Here is an 18,893-nt window from a genome sequence, read left to right as displayed (position 1 = left end):
AGTCCACAAAGCATATTGTTTCAGATTTCTGTGTGCGTGTGTGTGTGTGTGTGTGTGTGTGTGTGTGTGTGTGTGTGTGTGTGTGTGTGTGTGTGTGTGTGTGTGTGTGTGTGTGTGTGGTTCATGGTGTACTAGGGCTATTATATCCCCGTCTTGTGCATTCAGCTCATGTCCATGTAAAACTATTAACAGCCTTAAAGAAGAGGCTTGTTCTCGCTCCAACAGAGGATACTGTGTATCTACATATCTACCCAGGGTCTGTGTTGGCTCTCTCCATGTCTCCCTGTGAAGCCTGTTGAGGGGTAGACTACCTGTACCAGGAGCTCTCAGAGAAGCTCTCTTCATCTCGCCTCACAGAACAGTCTGCCCTCACCGTTGCTGTGACTACCGACAATCGCCATGGCAACCTGCGGTGGATGGGGGAGGAGGGAAAGGAATGTCTAAAAGCACTGGGTGCAAAGATAAACTCTATTTAGTGGTATTTAGTGGTACTTAATGGTGTTTAGTGGTACTTAATGGTGTTTAGTGGTACTTAATGGTGTTTAGTGGTACTTAATGGTATTTCGCGGTATTTAATGGTATTTAGTGGTACTTATTGGTATTTAGTGGTACGTAATGGTATTTGGGGATACTTAATGGTATTTAGGGGTATTTAATGATATTTAGTGGTATTTAGTGGCTTTTTAATTCCAAATGAATGGTATAGACTACAGTCTATTATGTTTTGTTGAATACCTATTTCCAAACTATCTGGTTTGGTGGAGGTCCCTGTCAGAGTGTATGAGCGAGGATATGTGGGAATGTGGCTCTCTGTTTTGTATGCCTCTCCTCAAGAGGTACAGCAAACAATGAAAATAGAATGGATTTAAACAGAGACATTCCAGATGTTAAAAACACTTAGATTTGTCTGGACATGAACACTTCAATAGGACCTGAAGGAGAATGGACAGCTCAATGGTTTTGGAAAACATATTCTGTCTTGGCCTACATAATACCTATTCATTGAACATGGTTTGTGAGTAACCCCTTGCTCCAACCTTGGCCTGAGGGTGGGTAGGAGTTGCTCCATCCTTGGCCTGAGGGTGGGTAGGAGTTGCTCCATCCTTGGCCTGAGGGTGGGTAGGAGTTTCTCCATCCTTGGCCTGAGGGTGGGTAGGAGTTGCTCCAACCTTGACCTGAGGGTGGGTAGGAGTTGCTCCATCCTTGGCCTGAGGGTTGGTAGGAGTTGCTCCATCCTTGGCCTGAGGGTGGGTAGGAGTTGCTCCATCCTTGGCCTGAGGGTGGGTAGGAGTTGCTCCATCCTTGGCCTGAGGGTGGGTAGGAGTTGCTCCATCCTTGGCCTGGGTAGGAGTTGCTCCATCCTTGGCCTGAGGGTGGGTAGGAGTTGCTCCATCCTTGGCCTGAGGGTGGGTAGGAGTTGCTCCATCCTTGGCCTGAGGGTGGGTAGGAGTTGCTCCAACCTTGACCTGAGGGTGGGTAGGAGTTGCTCCATCCTTGACCTGAGGGTGGGTAGGAGTTGCTCCATCCTTGGCCTGAGGGTGGGTAGGAGTTGCTCCATCCTTGGCCTGAGGGTGGGTAGGAGTTGCTCCATCCTTGGCCTGAGGGTGGGTAGGAGTTGCTCCATCCTTGGCCTGAGGGTGGGTAGGAGTTGCTCCATCCTTGGCCTGAGGGTGGGTAGGAGTTGCTCCATCCTTGGCCTGAGGGTGGGTAGGAGTTGCTCCATCCTTGGCCTGAGGGTGGGTAGGAGCTGCTCCAGCCTTGGCCTGAGGGTGGGTAGGAGTTGCTCCATCCTTGACCTGGGTAGGAGTTGTTTATCCCCCACCCTCCTGAATAAATAGATAGGAATTAGGGAAAGTCAATACCTAATCAGTTCCTTACCTAATTCCAAGCAGCATGTGGCGTGTTAAAGAGGAACTCCTGTGGAGATGAGCCTCCTCCATTTGAATATCTGTTCAGAGGTTCTGGTTATAGTTCTGTAGATCTGTGTCGGTCCAAAAACACTTTCATCTAGATCTGATTCTGAACTATCACAACAAGGCTGAAAGGGAATTTAAAAACTAAAATAGAACATGTGCTTATTCTTGAGTGTGTGTGTGTATATGTGCCGGTCCTATTTGACTCTCCCTGGACTCCCCTCCCTAAAGGACATTGATCCCCCACCCCACCCAACCACAGACTCTAATTCCTCTCTGATTACCATTCCACCGATGTGACTGGTAATTAAACCTGGGAGGATAACAAGGTCAGGAGCCAGGTCAGAGGGAAAGGTCACAACATCAAACACACACACACACACACACACACACACACACACACACACACACACACACACACACACACACACACACACACAAACGCATAACCACACACACAAACACGAACGTGCACACCTGCAGAAGAGGAGGTTCTCCTGTTTCTCACGGCACTTCACAATAGAAAAATACGTCTAAGTTCAAGATTAGCCTGCAAGTTTATGTTGTGGTGAACCACAGAACCTCCGACCACCCCCATCCCTAACACCACCACCCTGACCAACTCTCTCTCCACTCCCAACAACAACACTCTGACAAACTCTCTCTCCACTCCCAACCCCAACCACCCTGACCAACTCTCTCCACTCCCAACCACCACAGGCCTCAACAAATCTGACAGGAGACATCTGTCAGGTAGTCAAATGGTGCAATAAATTAATAAAGATATCCTCCTCCGTCTTGTCAGAATGGGGAATAGTATCTGTTGTGTATTTCACTGGATCATCATTCTCAATGGGAAGACTCATTCAGAAATGGAACATTTCTACGCCTCAGCATACATTGTGAATACCAAGCCAGACATGACAGACCATTTGCTTACCACCCCAATAGGTCCACAGATGATGAAATCGCCATCACACTGCACATTGCCCTATCCCATCTGGACAAGAGGAATACCTATGTAAGAATGCTGTTCATTGACTATAGCTCAGCATTTAACACCATAGTACCCTCCAAGCTCATCATTAAGCTTGAGGCCCTGGGTCTCAACCCCACCCTGTGCAATTGGGTCCTGGACTTCCTAACGGGCCCCCCAGGTGATGAAAGTAGGAAACAACATCGCTGGGGCCCCACAAGGGTGTGTACTCAGCCCCCTCCTGTACTCCCTGTTCACCCATGACTGTGTGGCCATGCACGCCTCCAACGTAATTATCAACAGTAGTAGGCTTGATTATCAACAACGACGAGACAGCCTACAGGGAGGGGGTGAGGGCACTCGGAGTGTGGTGTCAGGAAAACAACATCTCACTCAGCGTTAACAAAACAAAGGAGATGATCGTGGACTTCAGGAAGCAGCAGAAGGAGCACCTCCCTATCCACATCAAAGGGACAGCAGTGGAGAAGGTGGAAAGTTTTAAGTTCCTCGGCATACACATCAAGGACAAACTAAATTGGTCCACCCTCAAAGACAGTGGGGTGAAGAAGAATAAGAAGAAAACCCTCACAAACTTTTACAGATGCACAATTGAGAGCATCCTGTCGGGCTGTATCACCGCCTGGTACGGTAACTGCACCGCCCACAATTGTAAGGCTCTCCAGAGGGTAGTGCGGTCTGCAAACGCATCACCGGGGGCAAACTACCTGCCCCCAGGAAACCTACAGCACCCTATGTCATAGGAAAGACCATCAAGGACAACAACCACCCGAGCCACTGCCTGTTCACCCCGCAACCATCCAGAAGGCGAGGTCAGTACAGGTGCATCAAAGCTAGGAAGCTGGGACCGAGAGACTGAACAACAGATTCTATCTCAAGGCCATCAGAATGTTAAACAGCCATCACTAACACAGAGAGGCTGCTGCCTACATACAGACTTGAAATTATTGGCCACTTTAATAAATGTATCACTGGTCACTTTAATAATGCCCCTTTAATGTTTACATGTCCTGCATTACTCATCTCATATGTATATACTGTATTTTATACCATCTATTTAATCTTGCCTATGCCGCTGTCGTGTCTTTACTATCATTAACTGAAGACTGAAAGTTTTTAGCAAAGATTCTCTGTAATTAGTTACTACGGGATCAACTAGGAAGTCGGGGCACAAAGGAAAAATATTCAAATTACCAAGTTATCATTTCCTAAAATAAACTTTTCAGATATTTTATCCGATCAATTAGTCTTCTAATTAATTAATTATTTACTTTACCTCACGTTAGTCTCATTCCAAACGTTGTAAATTGCTGGTTATCTGCACGAACCCAGTCTTCACTATGAGTCATCCATACATCAATTGACTTAAATAATTTATTTATTACTAACTAAGTAATTCACAGAAATGCATAAACAAACAATCAAACAAGGTAAATGTAATGATAGGAGAATGTGCCCTAGTGGGCAAAACCGGCATGGCGGCTTGTTAGACAAAAGGGGAAGTGGGGGTCGACTAAGAAGTCACCACAGTTAATGATTATAACAATTGAAATTGTAATCCTTTACACATGAACACTCACTCATTCGGGAAAAATTGCAATCAATATACAGCATATATTTACGCTCAGTGTGTCGTCTTGATCGCTGGTGAAACGTTTGTGTCTTTTGTAGAATTGTCCGTCTCTCTCCCTCTCTCTCCCGGTTGTGGTTAGAGGGGATAGTTCAGAGTGACATTCGTTATACAATAGATGTTTCGGCGGTTATCGTTCTTCGCGTTCAATGATACCGAATTCCTAGCTGCAGACTGGTAATCAATATCAAAGACTTGTTCTTATTCTGTCGGTATCGATAGTCTAAGAGTTTAACCACGTGGTATGGTTAAAAGATTCAGCAATGTTCTACAACCTTTGTCCTCCTCATGGAGAAAAACATTAGCCATCTCGTAATTGAGGTAAACTCGGTCTGCTGATCGAAAACCCGAGTGGGGGTTTTATTTGGAATGGCAGAAAAGGCTGTCCCAGGATGTCTGACCCTAACCGGGCTCAGGGCCGGTCCAGGATGTCTGACCCTAACTGGGCACAGGGGCGGTCCAGGATGTCTGACCCTAACTGGGCTCAGGGGCGTTCCAGGATGTCTGACTCTAACTGGGCTCAGGGGCGGTCCAGGATGTCTGACCCTAACTGGGCTCAGGGGCGGTCCAGGATGTCTGACGCTAACTGGGCTCAGGGGCGGTCCAGGATGTCTGACCCTAACTGGACTCAGGGCCGGTCCAGGATGTCTGACCCTAACTGGGCTCAGGGGCGGTCCAGGATGTCTGACCCTAACTGGGCTCAGGGGAGGTCCTCTGATTTAGTTCAAATCAAAAGGGAATTGTATTTTTCTTCATTAAATAGTCCAAAATCATATTACACAATCATACAAACAGTATCATACTCACTCATTCATCTTATACAACAATTAGATGTAAACCTCATATCTAAGGCTATTATATAAACAGCGTTATGGTAATGTGGCCACATCGTCTCCCATGAGCTTCCCCAAGTTGTGTCAAACGTAGCTGGATTCTTCACCGATCTTTTATACTTTCTCCGGAACATGAAGTTTGTTTGTGCAAGGATTTCCTTTGTCCTCTATGAAAGTTTACTCTCTCTCTCTACTATGTGTCCATGAGGAGATCCCCTCAGGAATTTATGACCTCTGACGACAGCAGCCTAGTTGAAGGAGGCAATTGGGGGTCAGGTGAGAGGTGGGATGGGGGGTGGGGTTGCTATAACCAAAGAGGCCAACGTCATGACACCGCTCATCCATATATTTATGTGTACTGTATATCTTCTTATTTCATTCCTTTACTTAGATTTGTGTGTATTAGGTAGTTGTTGTGGCATTGTTAGATTACATGTTAGATATTGCTTCAGTGTCGGAACTTGAAGCACAAGCATTTTGCTACACTCGCATTAACATCTGCTAAACTTGTGAATGTGACCAATACAATTGGTATGTATATACTGTACTCGATACCATCTACTGAATCTTGCCTCTGCTGCTCTGTACCATCACTCATTCATATATCTGTATGTACATATTCTTTATCCCCTTACACTTGGGTATAAGACAATAGTTTTGGAATTGTTAGTTAGATTACTTGTTGGTTATTACTGCATTGTCGGAACTAGAAGCACATGCATTTCGCTACACTGCTAACCATGTGTATGTGACAAATAACATTTAATTTGATTTGATTTGATTTGAAGTATTTGGAACAGAATATGACTGGATTCAATGTGTGAAGGCTGTTGTTCTCATATGTACCCATATGTCTCTATCCCTGCTCTCTGTCTCTGCTCTCTGTCTCTGCTCTCTATCCCTGCTCTCTGTCTCTGCTCTCTATCCCTGCTCTCTGTCTCTGTCTCTATCCCTGCTCTCTATCCCTGCTCTCTGTCTCTGCTCTCTATCCCTGCTCTCTGTCTCTGCTCTCTATCCCTGCTCTCTGTCTCTGCTCTCTATCCCTGCTCTCTGTCTCTGCTCTCTGAATCTGCTCTCTGAATCTGCTCTCTGTCTCTGCTCTCTGTCTCTGCTCTCTGTCTCTGCTCTCTGTCTCTGCTCTCTGTCTCTGCTCTCTGTCTCTGCTCTCTGTCTCTGCTCTCTGTCTCTGCTCTCTGTCTCTGCTCTCTGTCTCTGCTCTCTGTCTCTGCTCTCTATCCCTGCTCTCTGTCTCTGCTCTCTGTCTCTGCTCTCTGTCTCTGCTCTCTATCCCTGCTCTCTGTCTCTGCTCTCTGTCTCTGCTCTCTATCCCTGCTCTCTATCCCTGCTCTCTATCTCTGCTCTCTGTCTCTGCTCTCTATCCCTGCTCTCTGTCTCTGCTCTCTATCCCTGCTCTCTGTCTCTGCTCTCTGTCTCTGCTCTCTGTCTCTGCTCTCTATCCCTGCTCTCTATCTCTGCTCTCTGTCTCTGCTCTCTATCCCTGCTCTCTATCCCTGCTCTCTGTCTCTGCTCTCTGTCTCTGCTCTCTATCCCTGCTCTCTGTCTCTGCTCTCTATCCCTGCTCTCTATCTCTGCTCTCTGTCTCTGCTCTCTATCCCTGCGCTCTATCTCTGCTCTCTATCCCTGCTCTCTGTCTCTGCTCTCTGTCTCTGCTCTCTGTCTCTGCTCTCTGTCTCTGCTCTCTATCCCTGCTCTCTATCCCTGCTCTCTATCCCTGCTCTCTATCTCTGCTCTCTATCTCTGCTCTCTATCCCTGCTCTCTATCCCTGCTCTCTGTCTCTGCTCTCTGTCTCTGCTCTCTATCCCTGCTCTCTGTCTCTGCTCTCTATCCCTGCTCTCTGTCTCTGCTCTCTATCCCTGCTCTCTGTCTCTGCTCTCTATCCCTGCTCTCTGTCTCTGCTCTCTATCCCTGCTCTCTGTCTCTGCTCTCTGTCTCTGCTCTCTGTCTCTGCTCTCTGTCTCTGCTCTCTGTCTCTGCTCTCTGTCTCTGCTCTCTATCCCTGCTCTCTTTCTCTGCTCTCTGTCTCTGCTCTCTATCTCTGCTCTCTGTCTCTGCTCTCTATCCCTGCTCTCTGTCTCTGCTATCTGTCTCTGCTCTCTATCTCTGCTCTCTATCCCTGCTCTCTGTCTCTGCTCTCTGTCTCTGCTCTCTGTCTCTGCTCTCTGTCCCTGCTCTCTGTCTCTGCTCTCTGTCTCTGCTCTCTGTCTCTGCTCTCTGTCTCTGCTCTCTGTCTCTGTCTCTGTCTCTGCTCTCTGTCTCTGCTCTCAATCCCTGCTCTCTGTCTCTGCTCTCTATCCCTGCTCTCTGCTCTCTGTCTCTGCTCTCTGTCTCTGCTCTCTATCCCTGCTCTCTGTCTCTATCCCTGCTCTCGGTGTCTGTCCCTGCTCTCTGTCTCTATCCCTGCTCTCTGTCTCTATCCCTGCTCTCTGCTCTCTATCCCTGCTCTCTGTCTCTGTCCCTGCTCTCTGTTTCTATCCCTGCTCTCTTGCTCTCTGTCTCTATCCCTGCTCTCTGTCTCTGTCCCTGCTCTCTGTCTCTATCACTGCTCTCTGCTCTCTGTCTCTATCCCTGCTCTCTGCTCTCTGTCTCTATCCCTGCTCCCTGCTCTCTGCTCTCTATCCCTGCTCTCTGTCTCTGCTCTCTATCCCTGCTCTCTGTCTCTGTCCCTGCTCTCTGCTCTCTATCCCTGCTCTCTGTCTCTATCCCTGCTAACTGCTCTCTATCCCTGCTCTCTGTCTCTATCCCTGCTCTCTGTCTCTGTCCCTGCTCTCTGCTCTCTATCCCTGCTCTCTGTCTCTGTCCCTGCTCTCTGCTCTCTATCCCTGCTCTCTGTCTCTATCCCTGCTCTCTGTCTCTATTCCTGCTCTCTGTCTCTATCCCTGCTCTCTGTGTCTGTCCCTGCTCTCTGTCCCTGCTCTCTGTCCCTGCTCTCTGTCTCTGCTCTCTGTCTCTGTCTCTGCTCTCTGTCTCTGCTCTCTATCCCTGCTCTCTATCCCTGCTCTCTATCCCTGCTCTCTGTCCCTGCTCTCTATCCCTGCTCTCTGTCTCTGCTCTCTGTCTCTGCTCACTGTCTCTGCTCTCTATCCCTGCTCTCTGTCTCTGTCTCTATCCCTGCTCTCTGTCTCTGTCTCTGTCTCTGCTCTCTGTCTCTGTCTCTGTCTCTGTCTCTGCTCTCTGTCTCTGCTCTCTGTCTCTGCTCTCTGTCTCTGCTCTCTATCCCTGCTCTCTGTCTCTGCTCTCTATCCCTGCTCTCTTTCTCTGCTTTCTATCCCTGCTCTCTGTCTCTGTCCCTGCCCTCTGTCTCTGTCTCTGCTCTCTGTCTCTGTCTCTATCCCTGCTCTCTGTCTCTGTCCCTGCTCTCTGTATCTGTCTCTATCCCTGCTCTCTGTCTCTCTCTGTCTCTGTCCCTGCTCTCTGTCTCGCTCTCTCTGTCTCTCTCTGTCTCTCTCTGTCTCTGTCCCTGCTCTCTGTCTCTCTCTGTCTCTGTCCCTGCTCTCTGTCTCTCTCTGTCTCTATCCCTGCTCTCTGTCTCTCTCTCTCTCTCTCTGTCTCTCTCTCTCTGTCTCTCTCTGTCTCTGTCCCCAATCCCTGCTCTCTGTCTCTCTCTCTCTCTCTGTCTCTCTCTGTCTCTGTCCACAGTCCCAGCTCCAGCTCCTACCCTGACATACTCTGTCTAATACTGACCTCTTCTGTCCTCCGAAGGAAGTGCAGCAAAATAGTGTGGTTTCCTTGGGGAGTGCATCCCAATAATATCTCCTTTCTCCTGAAGTGTACACTCGTTCCCTGCACTCGTTCACTACCACAGATCTAAACACATTATATTGGTGGAGACATGGGCTTGAGGGGTTTTCCACACTATTTCTTATACCAGTTATATTTCCTTTGAAATTAGCAAAGGGAAGTGAACAAGTGCACACTTTGGGAGGAAGGAGAGATCATTTGGGACGAAGCCCTGGTGGTTAATTAACAACCTCTGTGTCTGATGTTAGTGTCCCAGAGGTTGTCAGTGTTCTCAGAACTCTCTCTCTCATTCTGACTCAGCACGGCAACAGCACGGCAACATGGCTCACCGTCGCTTTGAGGGCAAAGAGCACGCAGCCTCCTACCTGAGGTACAGGGTGTCCCCCCCACAGGAACTGATCGCAGAGATACTGACATTTCTGGAGAATATGGTGTGTGTGTGTGTGTCCGTGTGTCCGTGTGTCCGTGTGTCCGTGTGTCCGTGTGTCCGTGTCCGTGTGTCCGTGTGTCCGTGCAGGGAATGTAGTTTGCCCCTAGACCCTTGCCTTGTTCGAAGGATTTTGGGATAATTGTGCCTATCTGGATTTAATAGCGTAATTTGTTTTTTTTTTCACAAACTGTATACCGCTGATATACCGCTGATATACCGCTGATATACCGCTGATATAACGCTGATATAACGCTGATATAACGCTGATATACCGCTGATATAACGCTGATATAACGCTGATATAACGCTGATATACCGCTGATATACCGCTGATATACCGCTGATATAACGCTGATATAACGCTGATATAGCGCTGATATAACGCTGATATACCGCTGATATAACGCTGATATAACGCTGATATACCGCTGATATAACGCTGATATAACGCTGATATAACGCTGATATAACGCTGATATAACGCTGATATAACGCTGATATAACGCTGATATAACGCTGATATAGCGCTGATATAGCGCTGATATAACGCTGATATACCGCTGATATAACGCTGATATAGCGCTGATATAGCGCTGATATAACGCTGATATACCGCTGATATAACGCTGATATAACGCTGATATAACGCTGATATAACGCTGACTTCCGATGTTATTGTCACTTCAGAAAGGAAGGCCGTTTGACCTTGCCGTGGACGTAGGCTGTGGCTCAGGACAGGGGACACTCCTACTGGCCCCTCACTTTACCCAGGTGATCGGGACAGACATCAGCCCCGCCCAGCTGGAGGTGGCTCTGGCCAATAGCAGTGCCCCAAATATCTTGTACAGGTAAGAAGAGGGAGGGGCACGCAGGATAGTGGGCGGGAATTGCTTTGTTGTCCTAGCAAGGATCAAGGTCTCGTCCAAGGTCATACTTTAATAAGTGAAGTGTTGTGATGTGTTATATGTCTGTCAGGAAGGTTGGTACTGTTGGCAGACAACAGTGTCTATTGGACAATAAAGTATTCATTCATTTATTCATATTTCGATGTAATTATCCTGTGTTTTGATACCATACCCCATTGAAACATCCCTGCAGTTTGAACTAGTAACATAATTAACTGGGACACGTTGAGGTCCAAATGTCACCAGTGAAACATCCAAAATGTGTAACCCTTTCGTCAGCATGCAGACACTGTCCCACATCTCCCATAACCCCACAGGCAGTGTCCTGCCGAGGAGTTACCGTTCGCTGACGGCGAGGCAGACTTGGTGACGGCCATGACCGCGGCACACTGGTTCCACCGTCCACGGTTCCTCCAGGAGGCAGACAGGCTGCTGAAGCCCAGAGGGTGTCTGGCCCTGATCAGTTATACCCTGGACATGGACCTGGAGTACGGACAACACTCCCACACTCTGACTGACATCTGTCATCAGGTCAGATAACTAACCACAGAGGATTGGTTTAGTTGATAAGATCATTAAAAATAGCAGGCTGGAGACAACATCACATACAATCAACTGACCAACTGACTATGTATAGGAGTCCCACTATCTCAGTGTTAAATGAACCAGTTTAACGCTGGATAATTGGGACTCATATGTATTCTGTGAAGGGTTAAATGTAACACTCTCTGAGTTCAATGTACACTGGGATCTGGCCTTCTATGAAGTGTGCAAACTGTGTGACTTCAGAGTAAGGAAACAACGGGAAAGTAATTCAAAGTACGAAAACAACAGGAAAATAATACTACCTTATTCATGTCCCCCCTCCAGTTCTACAAGAACCTGCTGCCATTTCGCAGTGCCCACATAGGTACTACCACGGTCCCTCTCTACAAACAGATGTATGACTCATGTCCGTACCCAGACAAAGAGTGGTGAGAGCTGCTGAAAAGCCACGGTATCCAGACTGCTACTGTATATCTGGCTCTGTGTCTACTGTATATCTGGCTCTGTGTCTACTGTATATCTGGCTCTGTGTCTACTGTATATCTGGCTCTGTGTCTACTGTATATCTGGCTCTGTGTCTACTGTATATCTGGCTCTGTCTACTGTATATCTGGCTCTGTGTCTACTGTATATCTGGCTCTGTGTTTACTGTATATCTGGCTCTGTGTCTACTGTATATCTGGCTCTGTGTCTACTGTATATCTGGCTCTGTGTCTACTGTATATCTGGCTCTGTGTCTACTGTATATCTGGCTCTGTGTCTACTGTATATCTGGCTCTGTGTCTACTGTATATCTGGCTCTGTGTCTACTGTATATCTTGCTGGCTCTGTGTCTACTGTATATCTTGCTGGCTCTGTGTCTACTGTATATCTGGCTCTGTGTCTACTGTATATCTGGCTCTGTGTCTACTGTATATCTTGCTGGCTCTGTGTCTACTGTATATCTGGCTTTGTGTCTACTGTATATCTGGCTCTGTGTCTACTGTATATCTGGCTCTGTGTCTACTGTATATCTGGCTCTGTGTCTACTGTATATCTGGCTCTGTGTCTACTGTATATCTGGCTCTGTGTCTACTGTATATCTGGCTCTGTGTCTACTGTATATCTGGCTCTGTGTCTACTGTATATGTTGCTGGCTCTGTCTACTGTATATCTTGCTGGCTCTGTGTCTACTGTATATCTGGCTCTGTGTCTACTGTATATCTGGCTCTGTGTCTACTGTATATCTTGCTGGCTCTGTGTCTAAGTATTCAGACCCCTTGACTTGTTCCACATTTTGTTATGTTGCAGCCTTATTCTAAAATGGTTTGAATAAATGAAAATTCCTCAGCAATCTACACACAATACCCCACAATGACGAAGCGAAGACAAGTTTTTAGACATTTTAGCAAATCTTTACATAAGTATTCACACCATTTGCTATGATATTGAGCTCAGGTGCATCCTGTTGAATTGATCATCCTTGAGATGTTTCTACAACTTGACTGGAATCCACCTGTGGTATTTTTATTTTAACATGCTTAGGAAAGACACACGCCTGTCTATATAAGGTCCGATAGTTGACAGTGCACGTCAGAGCAAAAACCAAGCCATGAGGGTGAAGGAATTGTCCGTAGAGTTCCGAGACAGGATTGTGTCAAGGCACAGATCTGGGGAAGTGTACCAAAAAATGTCTGCAGCATTGAAGGTCCCCAAGAACACAGTGTCCCCCATCATTCTTAAATGGAATAAGTTCAGAACCATCCACTCTTCATAGAGCTGACCGCCCGGCCAAACTGAGCAATCGGGGGAGAAGTGTCTTGGTCAGGGAGATGACCAAGAACCCGATGGTCACTCTGACAGAGCTCTAGAGTTCCTCTGTGGAGATGGGAGAACCTTCCAGAAGGGCAACCATCTCTGCAGAACTATAACAATCAAGCCTTTATGGTAGGGTGGCCAGATGGAAGCCACTCCTCATTAAAAGGCACCTAAAGACTCTCAAATAGTGAGAAACAAGACTCTTTGGTCTGATGAAACCAAGATTGAACTCTTTGGCCTGAATGCCAAGCGTCACGTCGAGAGGAAACCTGGCACCATCCCTATGGTGAAGCATGGTGGTGGCAGTATCATGCTGTTTGGATGTTTTTCAGTGGCAGGGACTAGGAGACTAGTCAGGATCGAGGGAAAGATGAACAGAAAAAACCTGCTCCTCCAGACCTCAGACTTGGGCGAAGGTTCACCTTCCAACAGGACAAAGACTCTAAGCAAACAGTCAAGACAACGCTGGAGTGGCTTCAGGACAAGTCTCTGAATATCCTTGAGCGGCCCGGCCAGAGCACGGACCTGAACCCAATCATACAGTTCTGGAGAGACCTGAAAATAGCTGTGCAGCAACGCTCACCATCCAACCTGACAGAGCTTGAGAGGATCTGCAGAGAAGAATGGGAGAAACTCCCCAAATACAGGTGTGCCAAGCTTGTAGCGTCATACACAAGAAGACTCAATCGCTTCCAAAGGTGCTTCAACAAAGTTCTGACTAAAGGGTCTGAATATAAAACATATATATATTTTAGAGTAAGGTTGTAATTTAATAAAATGTGGAGGGGTCAAGGGGTCGGAAAACTTTACGATTGCCCTGAATATTAGTATACTAGCATACCATACCATAGCCTAGCCTGGTCTAGAGTATCATAGAATAGCATAGCTTAGCCTAGCATAGAATAGCCTGGCTTAGCTTAGCATAAAATAGTATTCTGATTTTGTTCAGTGTTTTTGTGTTGCTCTTTCCAGGCATGAGTGTCTGCGGATGAGGAGACCGATGCCTCTGAGTGGCTACATCGGCATGGTGGAGACCTTCTCTAGCTATCGGGCGTTGCTGAAGCAGGATCCAGTGGAAGCCCACAGGTTCTCCCAGGACTTCAGGAACAGGTGAGCTTCAGCATACAGGTGCTCAAAATGATTTGCAGGCTGGTATTAAATGGAATGTGCCTTTAGCAATGTTTACACCATGTTTATTTTTGCAAACTACTGTCTGCACACTTCTATTACAATTATGAACGCTGGAAGCAACTATCTATGAGGGGAGACTTATCTGCATATAGGTTTATATATATAAACATTTGAACACAATTCTGTAAATAGTGCAGTGCAGGTTGGTTTGAAATTAGTTGAATTTCTCATCTCTAAGAAAATTTCAGTGAGCTGATGACCATCTTCTTTGACTGTCGCTCACTCTGTTCCACTCCTCCTCTTCTGGCCGAGGTTGCTGTCTGAGATGGGGGAGTCGAATCCAGACACAGAGATCACAGTGGTGGTGAAGTATTTCTACTGGCTGGCCTGCAAGCCTGCTGCAGCCTGGTCTGGGGCAAAGGAGCAGCAAACCCCACAGACCCGTCTCTTCCCTTGATGTTTTCTGTTGCATCTAATGGCAAAATGACATAACTAAAAGAGGGGTTACACATTACAACAAATAAGACCACATGTTACATACAACTTAAATCATTAGTCCATCAAAGTCAAAATGAAAAGTGAACCCACATGAACTCCAATACCACCTAAAGAAGATGTTTACGATGTCTCAGAATAGTCTGGATACCCAATGAGCTCAACCATTTCTTGTTTTATAAAGAGACAGCTTCTTAAAATACAATAGTCTTCTCTGGTTTACTGTAGAATTAACTGTAACTGGTAATTACAGTGGTTTGCGTTCTGAACACACAGTCTGATGTCTCCAGCCTCTTGCGTATGCGCTCACACATGCTCCCTCTGTGTCCCTCTGAGTGTAGAGGCTGGTGTGTGTGTGTGCATGTGTTTTCAGAGGAGTAGGACTGAGATCCTGCCTGGCAGGAGTCAGTCTCTGACAGTAGTGAGGTCTCCCCATCTGAAATGCCATATGGTGCCCCTAGTGGTAGAATAAAGTAATACTTTCCCTACCTCACCTCATAGCCCCATCTCATGGCCCGAATTCATAGCCACAACTCAAAGTCCAACTCTATAGTCCCACCTCATAGTCCCAACTCAAAGTCCAACTTTATAGTCCCACCTTATAGTCCCAACTCAAAGTCCAACTTTATAGTCCCACCTTATAGTCCCAACTCAAAGTCCAACTTTATAGTCCCACCTTATAGCCCCAACTCATAGCCCCAACTCATAGCCTCAACTCATAGTCACGCCTCATAGTCCCAACTCAAAGTCCAACTTTATAGTCCCACCTTATAGTCCCAACTCATAGTCCAACTTTATAGTCCCACCTTATAGTCCCAACTCAAAGTCCAACTTTATAGTCCCACTTTATAGCCCCAACTCATAGCCCCAACTCATAGTCCCACCTCATAGCCCCACCTCATAGTCCCAACTCATAGTCCCAACTCATAGTCCCAACTCATAGCCCCAACTCATAGCACCATATCATGGCCCGAATTCATAGCCACAACTCATAGCCTCAACTCATAGTCACACCTCATAGTCCCAACTCAAAGTCCAACTTTATAGTCCCACCTTATAGTCCCAACTCATAGTCCAACTTTATAGTCACACCTCATAGTCCCACCTCATAGTCCCACCTCATAGCCCCAACTCATAGCCACAACTCATAGCCACAACTCATAGTCCCACCTCATAGTCCCAACTCATAGCCCCAACTCATAGCCCCAACTCATAGTCCCACCTCATAGCCCCAACTCATAGCCCCAACTCATAGCCCCAACTCATAGCCCCACCTCATAGCCCCAACTCATAGTCCCACCTCATAGTCCCACCTCATAGCCCCAACTCATAGCCCCAACTCATAGCCCCACCTCATAGTCCCACCTCATAGCCCCAACTCATAGTCCCACCTCATAGCCCCAACTCATAGCCCCAACTCATAGTCCCACCTCATAGTCCCACCTCATATCCCCAACTCATAGTCCCACTTTATAGTCCCACCTCATAGTCCCACCTCATAGCCCCAACTCATAGTCCCACCTCATAGCCCCAACTCATAGCCCCACCTCATAGCCCCAACTCATAGCCCCACCTCATAGCCCCAACTCATAGTCCCACCTCATAGTCCCACCTCATATCCCCAACTCATAGTCCCACTTTATAGTCCCACCTCATAGTCCCACCTCATAGTCCCACCTCATAGCCCCAACTCATAGTCCCACTTTATAGCCCCAACTCATAGTCCCACCTCATAGTCCCACCTCATAGCCCCAACTCATAGCCCCAACATAGCCCCAACTCATAGTCCCAACTCATAGTCCCACCTCATAGCCCCAACTCATAGCCCCACCTCATAGCTCCACCTCATAGCCACAACATAGACCCAACTCTTAGACCCAACTCATAGCCACACTTTATAGGCCCAACTCATAGCCACAACATAGACCCAACTCATAGCCCCAACTCATAGCCACAACATAGACCCATCTCATAGACCCAACTCATAGACCCAACTCATAGCCACAACATAGACCCAACTCTTATACCCAACTCTTAGCCCCAACTCATAACCACAACATAGACCCAACTCATAGACCCAACTCTTAGCCACAACATAGACCCAACTCATAGCCCCAACTCATAGCCACAACATAGACCCAACTCATAGCCCCAACTCATAGCCACAACATATACCCAACTCATAGACCCAACTCTTAGCCACAACATAGACCCAACATAGACCCAACTCATAGACCCAACTCATAGCCACAACTCATAGCCACAACATAGCCACAACTCATAGCCACAACATAGACCCAACTCATAGCCACAACATAGACCCAACTCATAGCCACAACATAGACCCAACTCTTAGCCACAACATAGACCCAACTCATAGCCCCAACTCATAGCCACAACATAGACCCAACTCATAGCACCAATGCATAGCGCAAACTCATAGCCACCTGTGTATACCTGACCCACTAAACTCTGACTCCAGGCCTCAAAATGGAAGCGTTCATCAAGCCTTCTCTGAAAAAGCTTCCCTGAGACTACAGGGGTGTATTCATTAGTGCACAACGTAGAAAAACTTTTAGTTCAGGTTTTCCCTCCCAGTTTGGGGCTGTTTGCTCATTCCTATTGAATACACCCCAGGTCCTTTATCTCAGTTCTGTTTCTCCTCTTCAGATGTAATGTCAGATGCCTACCGTACCATCTTCCTCTCTAAGGACTAGAGTTACTTTAACTTAGTATTACCGGGCCATTAGTCTCTGCCTGTGGCTGTCTGGGACTAGTGTCTGGGACTAGTGTCTGGGACTAGTGTCTGGGACTAGTGTCTGGGACCAGTGTCTGGGACCAGTGTCTGGGACTAGTGTCTGGGACTAGTGTCTGGGACCAGTGTCTGGGACTAGTGTCTGGGACTAGTGTCTGGGACTAGTGTCTGGGACTAGTGTCTGGGACCAGTGTCTGGGACTAGTGTCTGGGACTAGTGTCTGGGACTAGTGTCTGGGACCAGTGTCTGGGACTAGTGTCTGGGACTAGTGTCTGGGACTAGTGTCTGGGACCACCTTAATGATCATATAGCCAAGCTGACAGCAGGCCAGCAGAGACAGGGGAAATAGGGAGCCAGAGGGTTTCTGGGGGATGGTGTGGGTTTGAGATGGTGGGTGGCTTAGTGTGGAAGAGGAGAGGACTTATAAATAGCTATGAATCAGCTACTTGCGAGTGGTTCTCCTGATTCACTGGGGTCAGGTCTCGGGATGTTTTCACTGTCACTTTACATGGCATTCACTTTCTTCCTCTCTCCCTAAGTCACCATGGTCTGCTTTCCATACCAATCTCAGAAGTAATGATCTTACTCATGACAGCTAATACATAGAACGCTGATCCCCAAATGCATAACAACAAGGTTGGTCAGTCACCATGACGATACGGATAAGGACCAATGCATGTGCACTCCAGAGGTGGTCATCACACATCCATTACATTCCTAATGATTCAATCAAACATTGCGAACTCACTGGCTAATGTTTTCTGATTGCATTCCTATATAACTAATTACAATCACTTACCGCTCTATTAGATTTGGCTCAATAGGTGACAGTGTTTGTAAGGTGTTATAAGGCTATTTTAGGCTGTATACTCATTCAAGCTTCATCTCTGTACATTCCTTAAGGCTATACCACTGTAGGTGAGATGTTACTGTGAGGTTTCACTTATCAAGTCCATCTGGCCTGTTTTACACACGCACACACACACACACACACACACACACACACAGCACAACATGGTAGAAAAACAACATGGTAGCAGCACAACATGGTAGCAGAACAACATGGTATCAACAAAACATGGTAGCAAAACAACATGGTAGCAAAACAACATGGTAGCAGAACAACATGGTACAAACATTATTGGGCACAGACAACAGCACAGAGGGCAAGAAGATAGAGACAACAATACATCACACAAAGCAGCCACAACTGTCAGTAAGAGTGTCCATGATCGAGTCTTTGAATGAAGAGATGGAGATAAAACTGTCCAGTTTGAGTGTTTGTTGCAGCTCGTTCCAGTCGCTAGCTGCAGTGAACTGAAAAGAGGAGCGACCCAGGGATGTGTGTGCTTTGGGGACCTTTAACAGAATGTGACTGGCAGAACGGATGTTGTATGCGGAGGATGAGGGCTGCAGTAGATATCTCAGATAGGGGGAGTGAGGCCTTTTTACTGCAGTCACATTGAGATGAATAACCCCGTTGCTATGGCGAGCTGGCTTTGGGACTATATTCTGCCACTTGTGCTAAGGCGAGCTGTCAGTCAAAGTGGCTTTTAATCTTTAGTTTCTTCCATTCTCCTTCAGGGAGACCCAGGGCCCTCTGGTGTGCTGACTCATTGTGTGGTGTGCTGACTGCCTTTTCATAAAACAAGAAAAATGTGTGTATGTGTGTGTGTGTCGTGCGTGCGTGGGTGTGTGTGTGTG

The 18,893-nt window shown here is 47.0% G+C and overlaps 1 protein-coding gene across 1 annotated transcript; it reads left to right on the top strand.

Annotated features, from left to right (window-relative positions):
- Positions 1-9,405: 9,405 nt before the first annotated feature.
- Positions 9,406-14,634, top strand: LOC135537521 (putative methyltransferase DDB_G0268948). The gene is made up of 6 exons (XM_064963658.1): positions 9,406-9,561; positions 10,248-10,408; positions 10,783-10,996; positions 11,336-11,439; positions 13,781-13,918; positions 14,252-14,634. Exons 1-6 carry the CDS (start codon positions 9,451-9,453, stop codon positions 14,394-14,396), a joined length of 873 nt encoding a protein of 290 aa, XP_064819730.1. The 5' UTR covers positions 9,406-9,450; the 3' UTR covers positions 14,397-14,634.
- The last annotated feature ends 4,259 nt before the right edge of the window (positions 14,635-18,893 follow it).

Source organism: Oncorhynchus masou, unplaced genomic scaffold, assembly GCF_036934945.1.
Source record: "Oncorhynchus masou masou isolate Uvic2021 unplaced genomic scaffold, UVic_Omas_1.1 unplaced_scaffold_807, whole genome shotgun sequence".
Lineage (NCBI taxonomy): Eukaryota > Metazoa > Chordata > Actinopteri > Salmoniformes > Salmonidae > Oncorhynchus > Oncorhynchus masou.
This window is presented reverse-complemented; position numbering and strand designations above follow the sequence as displayed.

Coding starts and splice junctions, on each gene's coding strand:
- LOC135537521 (XM_064963658.1), top strand. CDS start 9,451: ATGGCTCACCGTCGCTTTGAGGGCAAAGAGCACGCAGCCTCCTACCTG. Junction 9,562..10,247: donor TGACATTTCTGGAGAATATG/GTGTGTGTGTGT, acceptor TTGTCACTTCAG/AAAGGAAGGCCGTTTGACCT. Junction 11,440..13,780: donor CCGTACCCAGACAAAGAGTG/GTGAGAGCTGCT, acceptor TGCTCTTTCCAG/GCATGAGTGTCTGCGGATGA.